General features: G+C 38.6%; 1 protein-coding gene across 2 annotated transcripts in view; it reads right to left on the minus strand.

Annotated features, from left to right (window-relative positions):
- Nucleotides 1-22,742, minus strand: part of ZSWIM8 (zinc finger SWIM-type containing 8) — a 54,119-nt gene that overhangs the window by 20,809 nt on the left and 10,568 nt on the right. For both annotated transcript variants that reach the window (XM_058810379.1, XM_058810378.1), the window contains exons 2-9: nucleotides 14,135-14,288; nucleotides 12,866-12,960; nucleotides 8,149-8,321; nucleotides 6,326-6,433; nucleotides 3,522-3,603; nucleotides 2,787-2,907; nucleotides 2,232-2,433; nucleotides 1,136-1,311 (exon numbers count right to left, since the gene is read on the minus strand). In XM_058810379.1, the coding sequence (XP_058666362.1) occupies nucleotides 1,136-1,311; nucleotides 2,232-2,433; nucleotides 2,787-2,907; nucleotides 3,522-3,603; nucleotides 6,326-6,433; nucleotides 8,149-8,321; nucleotides 12,866-12,960; nucleotides 14,135-14,288 (1,111 nt within the window). The remainder of the gene's footprint in view (nucleotides 1-1,135; nucleotides 1,312-2,231; nucleotides 2,434-2,786; nucleotides 2,908-3,521; nucleotides 3,604-6,325; nucleotides 6,434-8,148; nucleotides 8,322-12,865; nucleotides 12,961-14,134; nucleotides 14,289-22,742) is intronic.

Genomic DNA, 22,742 nt, shown 5'->3' on the forward strand with positions numbered 1-22,742 from the left:
TAGGTAATCAAGCAGGAGCATTTCAATTATTCATTAGCTCGAGTAGCAGATCTAAGCAAATCTGAACTGCATCAAATAACTCAAATGTGACTATAGATAGCACAACTTCATACGTTATTAAAATACTTTATGCTTCATACGTTATTTAAATGCTTTATGCTTTTTCTCCGTTATTTGATTGATGTTTGTGTTTATTTTAAGCCTCATTCCCTACAGTTTTTGACTTCAACTCCTATACTTAGCTACTTCATATTGTAAACTGTACAAGACAGAAACTGCATCCATTTTAATGTCCCTGATATGCCTTTCATAGGGCATTTTATTAATGCTACACAATTAAGAGAAAGCTAATCCTGTTAACATGTAATTGTTCTGAAATTACCATCCTGTTTTCATTTGTTCTGAGAAACTTCTGAGAATTTATAGCACATTAAATTAATCCAATACATTTTATACCCCACACTCTGAAGACAAGATGTACAAAACAATTACAATGTCAACCACAGTATCTCCACAGGAGCTCTGAGTACCTCCTCTGCTATTCAACTGGTGCTAAATAAAGATGGCAGTGACTTACCAGAGCCCAATATGGTTTAGAAATCAGCAGAAGCCACACCATTTTTTCTCAGACAATTGAAAACACTGACTGAAAATCATACACTGGTGACACTGTTTACCAACACACTGCAGAGAACAACTCCTTAAGAGCACAGAAAGTAAAAACTGGTTCATCTCGAAATACACAATAGTGAATGACTGGGCTAAACAGAATTCCATTAAACTGCTGAATGGTTAAATATAAAAACCTTTAAAATTAATTGGTAGCTGATGCTATCATTCAAAGAAATGCTCTCCATTGGGACACTAAAATGCAGAATTACCCATATGTAAGAAAGGGCTCTCAGAAAACAAATTAGTCACACTACTCGATGTTGGTAAAAGTAAGCAACAATAGCAATTAAAGTAATTACAGTGCTTTGAATGTTACATAGCACATATGTAGTCCAGAAGGACTAATGGTTGAACAAGTATTGAGGTCATGATACAAACACAAGAAATCTACAGGACGAAACTCTTTAGTGTGCTTGAGTATCACAGAAATTAAAGAGAGACAGGAATTGATTCTGGAGCTCACCTCTGTGGACTAATAGTTGGGTCAAGGACAGCTAGCCTCCAAAGAACCACCATCTCATCACACATGCTTGCACAAGCATGAGCAGCTACTTCTGACTGGCCATTGCTGCGTCCCGTGTGCCCACTGGCACTGCTGTGTGACGCGGATGTTCGTACACTGTACCACCAGCCAGTTATCTGCAGAAGAAAAGGCTCAGTGAAGCTGTGCTGTGGCCAGCATCTCATCCTCTGCTCTCATTTATCTCATAATCCCAAGGAAATGGGATCTGTAGTTAATACAAGGTTTTCATTTGACTCCAAAGTAATTATGACCACTAAAGCAGTATTGGCTTGTGAGAATTAAGGGCCTCAAAATTTCTCTGGTTAGAAGGCACATGCGCAAAGAACAAAACACTCACAGGACATTCATTTCCTAGAGGTCTTCACACTTGGAGAGAAAAAGTAAACAAATGTGATAAATGGAGCATTTCCTTTCCCTTGCTTAAAGTCGAGGTATGAGATGGAGCAATAAGGAAACCTACACCACTATTTATATTACAGACTGAGGTCAAAGTTCTGAACTATCAAAAGAAATAGTTTCTTCTAATATCATTTTGACTAAATAAATGTACTGCTTCAATCCACCAAAAGATATCTTCCGTGAAGATAACAAAAGAATCTGAGACTCTATCACACAACATATATATTTAGTTCTATCAACATGACAGCTCATACATGACATGCTTTGTTAAAAAAAAAAACAAAAAAAAAAAAAAAAAACAGAACAACTGTAAAATAAATCACCTTGATTGGGAAGAAATCAAATCAAATATGCTGAACAAAAGAACTCAGAGTCTACATATTCATGGTAGAACAACTGAGGCATTTGGGAAATACAGTGTTACCAGGACATCACTAAATCAGAACAAGAGCAAACTGTAACATCCTTTCAGTGTGGAGAAGCACCTGCCTACAATGCACATAGGCTATTAAAATAATAAATAATAATAAAATAATTGTAAAATAATAGAATAATTGTATTCAGCCATGGGTTATATAGACACAAAGCACCAGTTACTGGTGCTCAAAACATCCCCACACTCCAAGCAAAGAGATACCTGCTCATAGTTGAGGCACTGGTCAGTCAGAATCTCCAGCAAAGGAGCTGCATTGCTATCCCGCCTCTTAAACATCTCCCGCACAATGGAAAGCAAGTTCCAGATTCCTTCAGGTTCTCTCCCTCGCAGGGGACGCAGCAGACAAGCCCACTCAGCAGCAGCTGGGGGCTCAGTGGAAGACAGATACATTGAATTCACATCACTGTACATAAAGCAGAAGAATAAGGAGAAAAAATTAAATCAAGCAGAGTCATACAAAATCCTGAGTATAATCTACATCCAGAAATATATTCGCCCTTCAATGGCACAGACACTGTCTTTTAGTAACCTAAAAGACAGAATGCATAAATAGCTAAAGAACACCACACAAGCAAAATATTGTACAAATACAGTCTGCTCTACTGAAATAACACTGCAGAAGTTACACAAAAATACAGTCCAGAAGAGTGACCATGAAACTGAGCATCCTTCAGTCCAAAGCATACAGGCTGTATGGTGAATGAATTTACAGATCACATGAACATCACACTTTCCCTTCAATGGGAAACAGCTTACCTGAAAACAACAGGAGTAGGCCCACAGAATTTATGAAGGGTTTTCTTTATGTTGTCACTCAGAGTAGATTCATCTAAGTACCAGGTGCTTTGATCTGATGCAGAAGGTCCAGCAGTGGGATCTTACAAATGAAAAACACATTAACAGTATGCAAGCTTTGAAGATACTTTATGTGCCCAACCACAGAGTACACAGGCAGTACTACTCAAGTTATTTCCCCCATTGCTGAACACCCTATTCAGAATTATCTTTAAATGTTACCATAACATTACCTTCAACATTAGCAACATTAAATTAGCAGATTCTTCTTGACCAGAAGGGTAATGCAGCACTAAAATAGGAATGCCCCAACATCTCTGGTAACCAACACATATGTAAGCTACCCCAAATCCCAGCTAACCCAGTCTAGTGTCGTAAACAGCCCAGTTTTAAGCAGGAACTTGGGAGACGTCCCCTCCAATCGACATTCCCAGGAGTCTATACTTAATAACAAATTTTAAAAAACCCACTTTGTTAGAAAGTGCATTGCCTGATGCTCCCTTCCTCTGCAAGCGCTCTGGGGTGCCCCTTGTTGTGCCATATATACATGTAGGTGCCAATACTCATCCCTTTTCCTCTATTTTCATGTCTAATCCAAGCTACCGGGTAACAAACCAGTTTAGAAACCCAAAGCAATGGAATAATTCTCTTCCTATCTGTGATACAGATTGCTGAAATGAGAAGTATTAAAATTACCTGGGGCTCCACACACTGTGTTGATGGCAGTAGACTGAGAAGATAACAACTCGTCCAGCAAGCGCTGAGCTGTTGGAAGAATCTGAAAACATGAAGCAAACTTTGAATATACACAGTATTTTTTATCCTGCTACACCCAGCCAAAGATCATGACTGAAGCACTCTGGCAATTTCAAGAGTATGGAATCCAGAGCTACATTTTCAGAAAGGACGAGAGAGGGTGCTAAAGCTCACACAACAGCCACCAGCTGTGACACCTCTCTCACAGGCCATGAAAGGCTCACTTTCTGCAGTCACATCCTAAGAAGTAAGCAAAAGCATCACAATTTATTAACTCATCTCTCATTTCTTGAGGAATAGGAGCCTACAGAAAGTAGATACTGCAACTAATTTTGAGAGTTAGGGAGGCCACTGCTGTCAAGGTCGCCATTTTCCTGTACTTTGAAAGATCTTTACTTCTTGTTCCTAAATCATTTGTCTAAAACCCAAGCAAATGAGAGCAGGGGAGCAAACTATAAAATACATGTACACATAATTTTTGGGGTAGACTTTAGCTTATTTACCATCCAGTTGGCAAAGGGATTCAGTAGTAGATGAATGCAATTTCAGCACTAAATTGATCATAACTTCTGGACCAGCTCAGAGCATAAGCAGAGAAGGTTCACACTGATTGTAAAATCCTATGTAGTATATCCTTAAAATGCTATTTTTGAAAGAAAAATGCACAGTTAAAAGAGTTTTTCCCCATACACTAAGTCTGAAAGTGTAGATCCTTTTAGCCTTTAGTAAGTATGCACAGAACACGCATATTGTTAATCCACATCATTAGGATTAAAATGACTTGCAACAGAATGTCTGATATCCCCCAGCTCTCTCCATACAACAGCTGAGGTAAAAGATCACTCTTACTCTAAAGAAAGGCACATTCAGTACACCTGTCTTTGCAAATAGTACAGATACAGCTCAAACAGATGGAAGAAAAAAATGCTTCATATGGATATTTTACATTTCAATCACCTAAAGAAACAAATTTAGCATTGAGCTATTTTGTACTGTTTTCCCACTACTACATATTTTAAGAAAATTCACAAGTCTCGGCAGTGTCACGCCTTAAGGCTGAAGTACCAGGGACCTGCAGTTAACCTCCTTCAGTCTTTTTTGCTAAGATACTCATGCTTAATTGGAATAGGAATACTGGGTTCATAAGGGGAAATAGCTCTTGGGCTAGGAACTAAGTTATGAATTCCAGCTGCTTTTCCATGATTTTCCTAGAAAACAGCTTCTACAGAGATTCTGACAAGCATCTAGCTGCATTCCTATAAACCATCATTCTCTTACACATGAAAGTAATTCAGCATTATAATACTGTATCATGTCATTCATAAACTGGAAATAAGGATAAAATAAAATCATGTGTACAGCCCACTCTAATTTTACGTCATGTAGTCAAAATATGGGGTCCCAAGGAATTAGAGTATCTATCTCCACCCAGAAACCTTGAAGACCAAGAATAAGACTGTTGAAAGAATGTGGGGCACACCTTGCCTTTTTAAAGGAACTACACAACATAGGTTAAGACGTGTCTCCCAATAACCCCCCAATTTTTCCATTGGGCAGCATTCATCAGATTATCTAGAAAAATTGTAATAATTAATTAAGCCAGAAGTCCCTGATGCACAGTTGGTACATGTGACCAAAGGAGAAATAAACCCTGCAGAAACGAGCATTCAGGGAACAACCACTACCACTACTTTCAAAGCCCTGCCCTATTAAGCACCAGACTGTACCATAAAGCTTAGTCTGAGGAGAGAAAAAAAGCTTTGCCTGTTACATAATGCATCAAGCACACACTACTGGCACTCATTTCTCAGCAACAAAAAAGCAGTAATTTTTTATCACTTTCATATCATACAATTCCTCTATTTCCTCTCCTAAGAAGATTAGTATTTCTGCAGGAAATTTACAGGATATTTTAGCAATAGAATATCATAGTGTCCTAAGCACAGCACCATAAGATGAATTTTAGGCACATGCTTCCAGTAATCTAACTCCTACTTAATAGGAGTGTGTTACAAATGCGCTGCTGAAATGTGACAGATACCCATGCAGGCCAGTTTTTCTCAATCTCCTTTAGCTGAACCAGCATAAAAAAATTGCCAAGCCCTTGTAATTTTAAAGCAGCCATTTCACAATCACTTGGGAATTCTTATCTATTTTGTGCAAACATTTTAGGCAGATGATACAAATGACCTGACCCTGAACAACACAGATATTTAAGGAATGAGAGAGCAGACTTAGCCTTTGACTAAAAAAATGTCATGCCTATTAGACTGAATGATTCTTATGAATCATCAAGAAGTCACACTGGGGGAAGTCAAAAGGTTACCAGTTAGGTGCATTAGAAAGTGCCCACTTAAGGCACATACAATACTTCATCTGGGTAGTTCTCTCCACTTAGCTAACCAAACACACAAAAAAGAAACAAGCTGATTTGGGCTGACCTAAGTTTTCAGCAATCATGAACTGATGTTTGTGTTTGAAGCTTAGCATATATTCATGCTGATATGAATAGCCACCACTCTTCTTTCTCCTTTTGAGACACTTCTAATCTTTCACTTGGCAATAGACAATTGTCAAATAATAGAATAGCGAAACTGAAAAGAGCAAGAACTGAATGCCTTCCCAGCAGCTCACAACTGAATAGCATAACTGGTTATTTTGCAACAAAAGACATCACATAAATTGACCCAGAATAAAGATAACTGCATTTAACAAGTGTCATTCAGATGATGGTCCCCACTTACCTGCTGTGGAAGTTCACTGATTAGGTACTGAGCAAATTTTTGCAACTGGTCTCTTTGTAGCCGAGACAAAGACTCAGAAACAGGTGCTCGTAAGCACACTGCAGATGCCTGAAGAAAGAAAAGGAGACACAAACTACCATTAATGAAGCTGTGTCCACCAAACTGATGAAGTGTCACAAACACTTGCTATGCTGATGCATACATACCATGCTTGGTCTTGATGGCCAATTATTTTTTCTCTGAAATTATGTAGCATGTTGCAGATAAGATGCAAATAAGCTGTCTAGGTTTTATAAAAACTGGTTTTAAGTGTTTTTTTCAAGGAAACTGATGTAACATCTGTGCTTAAGATCTGTTGTTGCTAGCAATTGCAGAAATACTGGCAGAGACTTCACAAACAAACCTCTAAAATAGGACATTATCCCTTAAGCTTCTGGCAAATGAACCAGCTCTGTGGGGGACTGTTTCACAGAATCACCACATCTCATCTATCTCTTTAGAGTTTCTTAATTCAGTCTAAAAATCTCTTTCCATATCTTAGAACAAATTAGATTATAAAAAAACCTCACTACTACCTTCTTAACCTTTTTCACTCTACATAACAAAAATGTCCCACTTAAAATTTAACCCATACACAGTCAAGAGCAGTTTGATAATAAAGACACTTCTGATATTATATTGTCTACATAGAGCAATATACCTTCACTTGTAACTTGCTAGTGTCAGAAGTCAGTTTATACAAACACAAAAATACTTTCACTGTCACTTCTCAGGCGGAGAAAGGATTGGAGGCAAAAGAATGATGTTTATCTTACACAGGGTCCAAACTTTGAGTGTAAATAATATAAATGACAATTTCTTTTTTAGCCTCATTCTCCATATCCACCTTTTAAAACTCAAACTAAAAATTCAAAGCAGAAACTGGTTTTTTGCCAGCTGTCCAGTCTTAAATACAGGAAGTATACCAATATTCTGATTATTTCACAAGACTATAAATTTAAGCCAATTACACTTGTCCATTGTGAAATACTAACAAGCTTCAGCAGGTTATTAGAACTTATTAAAGAATCTAGAGTTGATCATAAGCATGTTAGCTGTAAAATGTTCTGTGACAGCAGAAAATCTTCTGTTTTTACCATAATCAAAACTTAATCCTTTGTGCTTCTCAGCTTCCCAAATTCAAATGCATGCAAGACCAAACTGTCAACTGGTTGCATTTCATGTTGATTCTACACATTTTCAACTGAAGTTGGTTAGGATATAAAATGCCTACTTTTTGCTCTATGGAAGGCTACATAGAATTAAAGCAGTCAAATAAAAACATAAACTTGACCGCTTGAAATCTTCAAGTCGAAATGACAGTTACCTCAGTAAGCGTTAAAATGAACTGGGGAACATAAAGGCCAACAGTATTCAAAATTATTTTCCTTCTGCACTCTGATCAAACAACATAAAGAGTGAGCTTTCAAATCCTGTACTTACAAAGACGTTATTAAAAGAAACTATTCGTGACCTTCCACTCTTTTCAGAGATGAAGAAATAATGAGTGATTTTAGCATTTAAATGAGAAATAGGAAGGGGCCAAAAAGCACTCGGTATCTACCCTTAGAAATCTGCACATTACCAAAGGCAGTCTGCAGTTTAGGGCCTCACACAATTCAGCCTGCAGACTGCAACTGCGAGCAGACATCTGCCCAATCTGTAACCAAAAGGAGAGTCAAGAGCCATTTCCCCAAAGAGAGGGTGTGCTGCACAGAAGTGCCCCGAGGAGCACTGGGAGAAGGAGGGGAAGCAGAGCTGTGCTGGACGAGCTGGATGCCTACATTGTGGATGCGGAAGAGGCAGAGCGCCACGACGTGCGCGCACCACTTGGCCCCGGCGCCGCAGGTGCAGCTGCACGACGTGATCCGGCACCGGTCAAACATCACCGCCACGTTGTACGCGCCCTTGGGGGGCACCATCTGCGGGGGCACCACCGTGGCACTCAGATGGAAGCCTGTGGAAATGCACAAGGGCAAAGTTACTCTTCAGGTATTTGGGGAAAAGGTTCAGCCAGCACAGAAATACAGGTGTATGCTATTTAAACACTGAAACAATATGTCTGGCACCAACATCCACGTAAGGACGGACATGCATCTAGAGTTTCCAGTACTTCTTTCTTCCCAACCAACTGTGCCTAAACATTAGCAGAGAAGCATAATGTGTTGTAAGAGACACCAACATACCAGCTTGTAACACATGAATTAATTTCTCTTATTGAATAGAGAAAAGCAGAAGCGGATAAAGTCATCCCTGAAAACGGTCAGGTTTTGTTTACAGGGTCAAAGCTAGACTAGACATACACATTTTAGGCATAACCTCTGTGCTAACTCTGGCAGTAGTGCAGAATGGGCCGGGTGACTTGTTCGGAATTATTTCCAAGTCAGTCAATTTTCACAATTTCACAGTCAACTAAAAAAGGCAGTATTTAACCTGAACACTTACTTTCACTTTGAGGCTCCAAAAACTACCCATTCGTTATCAATTATGCACCTCCTTGCAATTCTGTTAATATCCATTTTTTACAAATCATGACCTCAGGAAAAAAAAAACCAAAACCTCTTGCTTAGACTAAAACAACGGAAAGGAGAAATTTTAGGAATAACACTTGAATCTAGCCCCATTAATCAGTGACCATAAACAAATAAATTATGACAAAGGACTTTAAGAAGGCTTAGCTTCATGTAAACTCCTGAACAGTGCTTATGAGTTGCACTCATAATGCAGCTTCCTCTGGAGATGTTGCTCATCCGGAGGGACACGTATAATCAGAAAGGGCCAGCAGCAGCATGGATCTTCCACCTGTCTTGAAGGTGCCTATCAGCAGTTAGTAATCCTCTACAGCAATGAGTATCAGCCTCAGAACCTTTCTGGTAATCTGGAATTCCTTTTTCACAAAGCACAGAAAGCACCAGGGCATCAAAGTCATAACCAAACTTCAGTCCAACAGTCTACCTTAAGTGGAAAAATACAGCTTGGAATAGATAATAGATTTTCCATCATGAGGACAGTAGTGTGGATTGATAATCTACTTCCACAAGTTTTTATTATGATATCATGAGATGATAAAAATAATGGCGTTCAGGAGTGTACATGACCTACTAAATTTATTCCATTTAAAATAATATGTATCATTCTCCTCAAAATATAATCCCCATACCAATACAAATTTGCTCTTACCTTGCTTAACCTTTCTATTTGTCCGGTTCACCACAATTCAAATCCTCTCCCTGATGGGAGTGATTATTTTGATTAGTACACATAAAGCCACTAAAATTCTTCAGCCATTTTAGCAATTGGAACAGAACCAAAACAAAGGAAGGCATTCACACAAAATTACTGCACTGCTTATTACCAGATACAGTTATAATTTATGTTCCACATTCAGTTAATACAACCCAAACAGTTCAGCTAGTCCTTCTGTTATACTAAAAACAACTCAGAGCAATGCTCTGACTTTCATATAAGCAAATTGTAGCAATTCTGTTACACTGCAACAAAAGAAATATACAAAAGGTGTTAGAGAAGACTGGATTCCAGCTCAAGCCCCTTCCATGACATTCCTCTTTGTATATGAAGACAGTTAAATGATAATGCAACAAGGGAACAACACTTAAAAAATGAGACAAAATTTAAGGAGCTTAACATGACATATCACAAGCTTCAAATCAATCTGTAGCTTGTCAAACATGTCTGACACAATGCTAATTCAAGCAGTACTGCCCAGTTAATTCTTCTGCAACACCAATCTTGCTGTACTTAACAATTGTTTGTGGGGTGGCACAGGAAAGTATACGAGGAAAGCAATCTGGATTATAATTAATGGTTTCTTTTACCAGGAAAAATTAAAAGAATCACAGAATCTTTGAGGATGGAAAAGACCCCTAGGATCATCTACCTAAGCATTAACTTGGCACTGCCACATTCACCACTAAATCATGTCCCCAAGTTCCACATCAAGTCATTGCAACATGGCTTTCTTCATCACTGTTGTGATGTAGCAGCAGTTCTGATGCCCCTACAACAGTAACAGAAAACAGACATCTCTGCTTAGAATTCAGGAACTTTTGGGAAAAAAAGGGGGAAAACAAGAGCTGAACAAAAGCTTTTACATGGAAGGCATTTTTGGACAGTTGTTTGCCTTAAACCAAGACAGCAGAACCTCTAAAAAGTGGAGACACTATTGAAGGAGAAGCCAAGTTAGAATCCAAACTAAACCTGCTGCTGCCTTCCTCAGTTGTTAAAAAGAAACTAAGACTATGATAAAAAAGAAGTCTCTGAAATCTACAACGCACCTGTTTAAGAACAGCAATAATGTCTTCAGGGCAACAATGTGGGTATGTGACTGCTACAAAGAGAATGGAGGGAGAAGGTCTACAAAAGCCAATTCCATGTATATATACAGTAGAAAGCTGTAAAAAAACTGGGGGTTTGAAAAGTAGTGAAGAGGTGCTACTGTTCAGAAATCAGATATGGACATGCATGCAGACAAAATGACTAAGATTATTTATGGTTAAAAAATAAATCTTAGACTACAAATGAAAATGGGACAAGAGCACAAAGCACAAGTCAAGATTTTTCCTACTGAACACAGTATGACAATGCACTGCTCTCCAAATCAATTCCCCCCTCAAGAGCTGCTTCTTTTCCTGTGCTTCCTCTCCCATTTGTCAGTGCGTGAAACTCAACACTTCAACTACACAACTTAAAATCCTTTGCAGTGGAAAACTGAAAATATATTCACCCCCATCTCTGCTGCCCAGCTTCTGGGCTGCTGTCTATGGAGAAAAAAAAATAAACTATTAGATACAGTTCCTCTCCTAAGGATAAGGCAACCTTACTATTTAAACAAAGTTTCTTCCTTCCCTTCCACACACATAATCCTTTGTCAGGAATCACAGTTGCTTCTATGTGTACTTGAGAAGTTCTGCCCCCTGTATCATTCCCCATCTCCTCTTTCTCCCTACTCCTCTGCTCCCCCAAACACAGGTTTTGCATTGATATTCCCAGCCTTGTTCACGTACATTGCTTTACACCTCCTCACCTTTTTAATGTATTACTGAAACAAGTGCTGACCACAGTCTTTTACTGTCTATCAAATATTTTACTCTTTTCCACAGCCAAAGTCCCAGGAATCACTGAATTTCAGCAAGCTGCTTTTTAACTCATTTTCTCTGCCTCAAACATTTGGCTTCCTGAAGTTTAGCAGGTTCCTTAGAGGCCTCTCTCAGCATTTCAGTCATGACATTGGAAGATTATTCATGACCTCAAAAGTCAGTTTAATCCTATTTAGCAAATTTTCCAAATTCAATGCTGACATTCCAAAATTACTGTCTGGTCCCACTGACACTAAGCAAGGTAGTTTTAACTCAATCTGACTTAAGTACAAGGAATCCCTTCACTTCCATTCCAAGAATTTATCCTATTGCTATTACAGTAGACACTGGCCTAGGCAATACCCTTTCAGAAGCTTTACCCTATGTTCAGGTAACAGTTCAGCAGTCTCTTGCACTTTGCCTATCTCAAATGCCATCTCTTTCTCTTTTCAGTATCCCCAAACCTTTATAGCATATGTCACTTTTATTCACTTTCTGAGGGCTCTTTACCTAAATTTATTCATTTCCCTCATCGCTGAGAGTTAAGCATTCCTGGTTCTAATAACTAAACAGGCCCACAGAAGCTTCTATCCCTCATCACATGAAAATATAAGAAATTTCCTAAACTTCCTTCTTAACATTATACAGTTTTTTATATTATCATTTTTCTTATTAGAACAGGCTTGGTTCCCACATGCCAAATAATATTGATTCTGAAGCTCACACTTGCAGGAAAAAAATCTGCATGGGATTGACACAGTCCACCTTGACATACTAGTAGTACCTTTATTTCACATAATGCCTTCTGGTCAAACAGCTGCCACTGAAAAAGCTATCTCAATATTCTTCTTTGCTTCAAAGGATTTAATGAAAAAAACAGAATCCAATTCTTGTATAGATAAAATTAGCATCTATAGCCAAAATACATGAAAAGAACAAGACAGTAGGAGAAGCTACAAAAGCTACTGTCCAACAAGAAGGATTTCCATCTGCCAAAATACTACATGAATAACTGTACAATTAATAAAACTCTTTTGTTACAAGAATAAACCTAGCAAACTTCCTCTGTGCCATACAGGTACTTTAGGCATTGGTCATTTGATCAGACAACTAGAAAGTCAAGTTCTCTTTAGCAATGAAGAATTTAAGCATTATGGAGAAAAAAGTATCCTATACAGTTTTTTGGAAAATGCTAAGACACATTAAGGATCAGAACATTTCTGACCTTTCAGTCCATTTCACAGCTGAGCTGGTGGAGGCCAAAATAAAACAGCATTTAGCTCAACACATTACAAAGAATACATTTGGCAGGGAGTTTCAGCTAAGATGCCAGAAAAGCTTGTTTTGAGACACGGTCATTTGGGACTCTGAAGTATCTGGAGACGTGGAGCTGCACTGTCCTTACCTATCTGGAGAGGGTCCTTGACAGCCCTGACCCGGAAGAGCTGCTCCCCTCGCTGGAACTCATCGGCACTGCCATTCGCCAAGCACGAGTACAACCTGCAAGACACAAACAGAACCTGTCAGGACCATCTGCTTTTGAGAAACTTCACAGTATTATCCTCTTTGCTGACTTTTTCCTCTGGCTTTTGAAAAACCCTTGCTATCTTGAATAAAAAGTCTAGGTCTCTCCTGCCATTTCAACATTACAATTCAACCACAAAAATCATTAGTCTCTTCCTAACTGGATTTGTGTATAGCCACCAGCAGTTTTAGGAATTTCCACCTATGCCTCTGAAATATTCATTCATAGTCTAAAATTAAGCCTTCATATAGTATAGTATAGTTCAAGGTCTAATGTTAGCATGCCACAGTAAAAACTCCTTCTAGACTAATTATCTGCATGCTCTTGTGAGGTTTTTTATATCTGTGTGCATCAGAATAATGAGCGTGTACAACCAGCTGGCTTGCTCCATTCCCTAGCAGGTGATCTTACATCAGTACTTCTGACACTACCTCCCCCAACTGATACCTGAACCTCAGACAAACATATCCAAGAACTTTCAGCAAGATTCTTTCTAAAAGAGTGTAGTATCACTACTTTGCAACAGAATTCTGAATGCACAGTTACCTGGGTAGACCTCCAGTAATATAAAAGCTTCAGCAAAGCTTAGAAATAGATCTAAAGGCAGAAAATCTTTGACTATATAGTCACGTAGTTAATGTGGAAGCATAAGAAATATAGTCATCTGACTATATCAATTCTGATCACTGATGTATTCAGCAAATTCTGGTTCTCCTATTTACACAAACAAAAGGATTGCACAGCACACTGAGCAAGCCTTCTTTGACAATTTCTGAACCCAGTTAAAGCTCTGACTCCAGCAACAGGTTCAGATTGGAAAGATGATTTTGTAAGACTAACATAAGGACAAAATTCCCCAGGCTAGCCTAGCCTACTGTTAGCCAAATTAAAGGAAGGATTTATTTTTTTATCTTTTACACACAGAACCTAGACATCTACATGGTTTTCCTGGCACATATGCAAGGCAACTCACCCCAGAACAAAACCTCTTATCACAGCATATCCCACAGTAATCTATCCATGTATTACAAAAGGCACACTAGAGCCACAGAAGCACCAAATATACAGGACATCAAAAGGACAATGATTTTCCTCAAGTGAACAAAATCTTTTCTCAAGCATCAGTGAAAAGTAAATAGTATTTATTACCTGATATCCTCCTCATTTTCTGGGAAACTCCAGAAGGCGATTCGAAGCTGCAGTTGTTCAGGCACTGGAGGATAAACTTTCTCCACCACCTCAAATGGAATGTGAAATGCAACCTGTTTTGCAGAGAGTTCCACCAATGGGATCACCAGCCCATCTAGAAAGACAAGAAACAAAACACAATTAGCCATTCAGAGAACAAAACTTGTGAGAGGCTAAAGAGGTCAAAGCTCTTCCAGCTTCTCTTTCATCTCACCTCTTCCACCTTCTCTTTTATCTCATGTTAAAGACCATTTTTGACAGATAGTAAAGTCAGCACAGAAATCTTTTGAAGAGTTTTGAAGAGTTGTCTCTCAACTCTATGTTTGTTTTCAACCACTCAGGGCACCAATCCCAAAAAACAGTCCTTGGCCAAAAAGAGCTGCATCAGCCTAGCAGTTTGTCTCCTGCCAAAATTGACATTGTTTAGAAAGACTTAAGGTAACCGAGTTTTTTCCCACACATTTCTGTCACAATGTAGCAGTGACATCCTGTGAATTCCAGTAGTCTACACAAAGAATTAGTCCAACATATGTGCATAAGCAGCAATGGAATGGTTATCCAAGAACTTCAGTGTTGACTTTTTTTGACAACACTCAGTATTCACCTATTTACAAGGTTTTTATTTCAATTAGTATTTGTTGGTTTATTTCCTTCACCACCACCTTTCATATGATATCTGCCTTTATACTTCAAGCACCTTAGAGAAGTAACAGGGAATTCACGTGTCAGTGCAGTGCTAACTACACAAAGCTCATGAGGATCTTAAGGCAGTAAGAGCTTTATATAAATATATTTATCCATCACCTTTCTACCAAATTAACTCCACTTTTTATGGTTTTTACCCACAGATGAAGATTTCCTATCATCTGGCTATAGAACCCTCATGTTTCTGCTTTGCTCTGATCCAAATTACACTTTATACAAAATGCCAGACTTGTCCTATCTGCAAGTACATACATCCCTGCTGTACTGAGATCACCTTCTGACCCATCACTACAGCAGCCTTGATTGCCCCATCTTCCAAACCCTGATGCCAAACCCCTAATTAATTCAGATATTCAATGTTATGTCTCTTTGCCTCCCTCACCAGCCACTAAAACACCACTGGAAGCCAGGACATAAACTAACCTGGCATTCAGCTTCCCCTCCACACCGGCCTCCAGCCAGCACATCCAAGGAAAACTTAAGCCCTGATGTCAGTAAGCATTTTCTCACCCTCTGCCTAGAGACACCCTCCAGTCCCAGCAGCTGGGAAAGACAGGAGAGGAGAGGGCTTTGAAAGTGCATGCACACAGCAGAGCAGCCAACATCTCCCCCAGCACTGAGCAGACCCAACAAGCAAAAGGATTACATAAGAATGGAAAAAAACCCTCCGTTTTCAAACATCCACATTTAGGATTTTTTTTTTGCAGTGAAATTAGATTCATTAGTAACTATTCCCTTCTCCCGGATAGCGTCAGTCTTTTGCCTTCAGGGTTGGTTCTCCATCACCAACGATTTTTATTCTATGTTATAGATCCAGTCTCTATTTTACAGTGCTATAATCCCCTTCACAAATGTGAGAGAAGTGGATTATAAAAGGAGAGAAATTGGAAAAAGCTGTGCCCCTTTCTCTACAGCTAGCAGATAAACAAGCTTTTAGCAGAAAAGTAATTTCATTTCCACTTTTGACAACCAAAACAGGTGTAAAGCCTTTAATGAAGTCTTTTAATTAGTCCCTAAAAAGTGTACTGTTTCTAATTAGTGCAACACAGTCAAATTAATATCATTCCTGCTGCTACAGTAGTAGTAGATACTGCAGAAAGTCCAAATTGAGGCACTTTCATACTTGAAATTACTCTGAGCAATGAAAGGAGAGGTATTTTGCATGGTTTAAAATGAACTTCTTCTGCAGAGGTACTCTACTCAGTTATCTCATTACACAATACTCCACAAGCTAAAAGGCTCAGAAAATTCTGTCAGTATTGACTGAAACACCTGTACATTCTTTTGAGAGCTGCAAGCCTTCAGCCTGGATGATATTCCTTTTTACCATTCCTTTCTATAAAGATCTGGTGCTGGGTATGATGTTTAGATTAGAAATACAACATGAGACCTCATCTGCTCCAGAACAAGTCAGTCAGCTTGACTTTAATAACTGTACAAAGTAAGGTAAGGTAGGGCTGACTTTGCACTGAACCCATTCATTAACTGATTCATCAGCTGTATTGTGCCAGTAGTAATGAGCAGAAGACAGGTGGCCAATTATGTGGCATAACTCAGAGCACACAGCTGAAACATCTTGGGAATAAGGTGAAAGCAGTAAAACCTGCAGGGGAAAAAACCAACCATCTTACTTATAAGATCATGCACAGTTCTAAGGTTCAGAATTTTCAACAAGGAAAAAGAGAGATTGAAAAAATAGTAGAAATTAACTGAAAAGTAGAAAACAATTTGTCAATCATACTCCAAGGGTGTGTGAATTCACACTAGCTACCCTGGCACACGTGTAAATGCCAAAATGAAGACATTAAACTGCCCTAAGTTTCAAGGTTGTAGTCACCCATGTAGCCAAGGTGAGACAACCCTACCTGCAATATGGCTCAGAGCAGTCTGAGAGGGTCTTTTCCCTTTTTACTCCTGTAAAGTCAACTGGACAGTCCTACTTTGGTGCTAAAACTAGACTTCAAATACTCTCATCTGAGTCCCAAACAAGGAGAGATCTATTCAAGAAGTTTATTTCTGGATACACAAATCTTGGGTTGGTGGATTTATACCTACTTGTAGGTAGATTCATACCTACTTGTATCAAGAGGTATTATCAATAAAACAGACAAAAGGTACTCTCAGGTTCTATAATAAATATTTTTAGCAAAGAAGAAAAAAGGAAGTCCGCTAGAAAAGTAAAGAAGAAAGCACCACAGCTTCTGCTCATAAAGCAAAAATAAGTATAGGAAGGAAGATTGCAAATTTAATATTTAAAAAATTAAACAGCAGTGAAGTTAAATTCTTGAGACAAAACTATCCAAGGGAGAAGATAATTTTAAATTGTGGAGCAAAATTGGCATGAATCACTATTTGCTCTTGGAAGCAGACATGACCCAACCAGAAGAAAAATCACATTTAAAATCTTGGAAGAGTAGAGTCACAAGTAAAGCATAAGCAATCTGAAACAATTCTCACAGGCTAAATGACCAAGAAAACCCAGGTCTGGGCATTTTGAGAAGCCATCTAATCTAGATCTCCTAACTAAAATGCAAGATCAAGCATATCTGAACCATTCTGAATAAATCACACCTCATTATTTACCATCACACAACATGCAGCTTTCACGAGGACTATCCTGCCCTTTTTGCTACTGTTTTGCATTAATTACAGGTTTGATTTTTATAGCCATTTTGTAAAAGCTGAAACCTTGCATAGATGTAATTATTCCTGCTGGAACAACAACAACAACAAAACACCTGACCCCAAAACAGCCAACACAAGCTGTGCACACAAACCTGCAATTTCACCAGCAGAACAAGTTCTGTGCCAGCAGGACTTACCACACAGAGATGAATGTGTAGCAGTTGCTTAACCTTTCCTATTAGAGAGTAGGCTGTAATAAGGTGCAGCCAACAGTTACTCATAAAAACAGATCAAGTTCAAAATGATGCAGCAGTATTCCTTCAGCACAGTAACCGAAAAACAGAGAAGAAACAGCTGGAATAATCAGCAGAACAGGGACCATGAGAATACAGAAGAGCTATTAAAACACAACAAAGAAAAAACAACTGGGCTAAACACTGAATGTATCTGTTATCAGGTTATTTCCATTGAGTTACTTTCATTTGATACACATTCTAAAAGTAAAATATACATACAAGTGAATGAATACAATGCAAGAGAACAAAACTCACAGCAAGAGATAAGACACAGTACAAAGACAGGACACATTGCTTTCCCTAACTTTAGAAAAACGGCATTTTAGGCTACATTCTCTTTTAAGAGATGAGTCTACAGCTTTGATGTTACAGCAATCCCTGGTCCCTATCTGACCTTTTGCCTCACCTTTCTCCCTGGCTTCACTCCTAAATGTAACAAAGAGTAACAAAGTAATGTAACTATACACAGAACAAGAAGATGAAGAAAATTAAGTTAATCGCCTGTGATACCAAAAGCTAGCGAGAAGAACAGTAAAATTAAGAGGAAATATGCAGAGTTCAATCTTGACTGGTAAAGGAGGTATGGGGAGGGTGTTACAAAATCTGTTTTACAAATCTCATTTTAAAAATAGTAAATAACACATTGCTTTTTACAGGATTTCCCATGTAGAAACATAAAACTGTTGCTGTAGAATGCACATAAAGGATTTCTGCTTGTTTAGTTTAACTGCCTGTCAGTAAAATGCCCCTTGGCTTAAGCCAGTGATACACTGTCTCTGTGATACCACTTAAAATCAAAATGTGCTGAAAATTCTCAAACAGGCAAGCAGAGGAAGCATTGCATTTCATCATAACATACATAAACCAACTCTTTAAAAAAATTTGTTTTCTTACTGTTTTCTGTACATTTCCATCTAAAATTCTGCTGTTGGTTTTAGTTTATTCTCTTGCTCTTTTTTTTCTTTCTAGAAATTTATTCTGAGTTGATGTCTTTAAGAAGTAGATGCCAGAGAAATACAGTCCTTCAGGGCTCAGACCTGGCAAGAAATATCAGAAAACATCACCTTTGTCTTTAACTCTGCAATACTTGAGGGTGAATGCTGTGAATATATTTTAAAAACAGTTTCCCAAGGTGAACATTGCAAAATGAAACACAAGCCTTTTAATTAAAGATGTACTTGTTTATTGCAAATAAATTATATCCAAGGCATTTAGGCCATTTATACTTCTTTTTCTTCTTCCATTTTACCATACAATCGACATCTTACAAAAAGCAACATGTCTATTAAGAACAGACAAAATCCATCTCTGAACTGCAGATAAGCTACATAGTATGTACCAGAAGCATTTTGCAAAAGTCTGAAAATAAGATACTTTCTCTTGCTTTAAAGGTATTTCTCATGCAAAGCTCCATCCAAAAGGCACATGAATTTTAGTTCCCAACTCAGAGGTGTTCATTAAGAGCAGGACTGATAAATGGGTCACAGACACATCACCATTGCTGGCTTGCTATCACACTAACTTTTTGCCTTGCTAAGTTCCAGCCCTACAAAGTCAACAAAAAGGGAACATCAGAAGGGTTGAACCAACATCCTTGCAGCCCACATAAGCAGTAAGGGTCACAAGACACAGTTCTGCTTCACATGTCTGCTTGCTGCTCTGTGGCTTTCAAGCACAGACGTGTGAGAGGAGTAGTGAATACTTATTACACGGTTCCCCAAATTTCAGGCAACGTTAATAAAAAACACAGCCCATTCACAATGCACTAGTATATCATATATAGAGATGATGGAATATTAAGAGCATCCTTGAACAGTCTTAGGATTACAATCCTGGGAGTAAATCAGACTTAGTAAATTAAATTAATGTTCAGGGTCCAGTCACAAACAGGACAGCTGTGTTTTCAAAGAGATAGAGGAAAAGTTCTCCACCTAAGTGAAAGAGATTTTTCAGCTACTCTGCGCCTGTAAGACTTGGAACACAGGAAATACTGAACCACAACCACCTAGCTCCAGAAGAAAACTAAATACTTAACATAAAACCACAACTGAAATAACCAACATAAACTTAAAAATTTGAAAGAAAGAGAGGAAACATAGAAGTAACAAGCACTGAAAACAACTGAACTACTTACCTTTAAACACCGATACCAAAATGGGTCCAAGTAAGGGGAGAGAGGATTTGGAATAGAAGAGTGGAACTAAATTGAACACCATGAGAAACTTCCATTGCAAAGGCTCACAGATGAACTGCTGGAGCAGCTCTGAAGCTATACCATACAGCAAAAGACAGATCAGCTACACATATGCCGAGAGTAGACCACCCAAAGAAGCACTGTAGACAATGAAGAAAACCTGACTCAAGATGGCCTCTTTCAGGCCAGTATTCAGATACTTAGAACTAGGAATTAATTTCTCTTCAAAAGATCATCAATCTCTCAGCTGCATATGATCTCTTCAAACCCCACAGCTGGTCTCAGTGGTGTTCAAAGAGAACACATTCATCACAGACTGCTTCAGCTCAGCTGGAGATGCTGGGCTCTTACAGCAGCCCAGCAGGCACAAGGACTGAGCAGGCACCAAGAAGAGGTACCACCTTCCTGTCCCAAACACAACACAAGGGAACAAAACCAACAGGCAAGCCAAGGGGTGAGGACCCTGAAGCTGAACCAAGACCCTCCTGCACCAGAACCTGGCAGCTGAATGGACACAGGGAGCTGCAGCTGCACCCAGTCATAGTCTAGCTTGACTACAAGCAGAATGAAGCATCTGAAAACCACAAGACACAAGGCAATATTCAAATACTGACTCCCAGCTGTCTTCAATTAGCTGATTTCAATTCCCCTGCTTCAGATTAATAATTCCACGCCATGTTGTACAAAGGGAAAAAACCCACAACGCTCCTTTGTAAGAAAAACCAAGCAAACCACAGTATTGCTAAAAAGTAGAAGCTTTTCTTTCACAGGTTAAGGAAGCTAATGCAAAGATACAGGCTCCTAATTCCCCAACTATTTGTGCAGCATAAATCTTAAGAAAAAAAGCAACTTCTTGACACTAAAATACTGGCTGTACCAAGCTATAATAAAGTTTCAGCTACTTGTTTCTCAGATAATACACACCCCAAACAAATTCCCTGCAAAACACCTCAGCACTCACAAAGCCAGCTGCAACAACAAATGGAGAACAACAGTCTTTGGTGGAATTCATCTGTGTGAGTTTTTCACACACTGTGACAGATCAAGAGGGTTAGACAAGAACAGGGATCAAGTGATGGAGATAGGATGCTACACATCCTACTGCTGATTTACTGTTAATCAACCTTGCTCAGCACACAGACTAGAGGGCACATTGTGACCTGTGGGCTCCCTTGGTTTTGTTTTCTCTTAATGTTTCTGTACTTTTAAAATATCCACATACTCATGGCAAGCAAGCACAACTAATCAAATGATCTAGCAAAAGCAGCAAGGACAGGACACTGTAATGCAACCCTCAAGTATTTCAGGCAATTAGCCACAGGAAAAACTCTAAAAATATGGTTTTATCCAAGAGGCTTGTATGGCAGGATGATATTCTCATCATGGAAGAATGAAAGTATTTATATACACACATTTTTTAAAAATCAAAAAACATATTCATAGAGAGAACTAAGTGATCAACAAATGAGCAAAACACTCTGGAGAACAAAGCAAGAGACACTTTGAATCACAGATACACTGATTTGTTCACAAAAAGAAACCAAACAAGAAACTAGCAGGATTATTTGGTTTTATTTTTCTGTCTATGCAATTCACTCATTAAATATGCATATTAGCCTTCTTACTGCCTGTAAATAGTGCAGAACTCTCAAATAAAAATTCGGGCTTTTCTAAAATTTACAGATAAATCTGCTCCTCTTATTTGCTTTTATCTTTCTCCTTCTCCATTGCTACTACCCCATAAGCTTACTAACAGCACTAAAACCCTAATGGGATCTGTGTTTACAAGACCTTCTTATATCTCTTATTTCCTCAGCAAGTGTTATGCAACTCTGTCTGATCACATAAACATTTTGCAGCAGTAAAATGACATTGAAAATTATGTCAATGAGTTGCAAATGCAGAGATGTAAGACCATGCAGAAAGCAAAAATAATTTGGGCGAGGCCTACATCAGCCCTAAGCCACACAATGACATTTTTATGTATAAAACAGTTGAAAAGATGAATAAGCAACATAATTTTTTCATTAGCATTTAATGGGTAACACTGATGAGATTCATAGCCACAAACCATTAAAAAAAACAGATCCCAGATGGGCAGATTACAGTCCAGAGTAGGAAACTTCACACTTAACTGACAAACTGCAGCACTACACAAATGCCATTACAGACACCACAACATTTTAAGAATGGCAGTTTTTTTAACCCAATGCAAAAAGGGCTGCTTTATCACAGGAGGGTGTCCAATTCACCCACAAAGTCTCTGCTACCTGCAGCAAAAGCCATAGCAGAGTCAAATTTCATCTGAATTCAATTTTTGAAAACTGCTTAACACTACGTCACAAACAGCTCCTATGTGTAAGTCAAAATATTGAATGGCTCAAATTATCTTTGGTTGCTGGATTTGGATTTCCCTTCAAAATGAGAGAAGTATATTACTTGGCTGACAGCATATACATCTCCTGGACTCATGACTTCTGCCTCCAAGATTAAGATAGTTTAGGAAGCTATAATTACTTCCTTCTATAAGGCAGGCCTTAATATACATTAAAATATCAGAAAAACAATACTTGTATTTTATTAGCACACAAGCCCTGCAGATTTGCAGAACACAAATGATTGCAGATTTCGAGGGCTGTGTGGGTGGGGAATCTTTTCAAGCGCCAGTAGTTCTAAATGTGCTAAGGCTTGCAGCTCCCTTCTGCACATTTCTGACAAACCCACTCCACTTTGGTTTTCTACATTCACT

The sequence above is a fragment of the Ammospiza caudacuta genome, chromosome 9 (assembly GCF_027887145.1).
Source record: "Ammospiza caudacuta isolate bAmmCau1 chromosome 9, bAmmCau1.pri, whole genome shotgun sequence".
NCBI classification, from domain to species: domain Eukaryota; kingdom Metazoa; phylum Chordata; class Aves; order Passeriformes; family Passerellidae; genus Ammospiza; species Ammospiza caudacuta.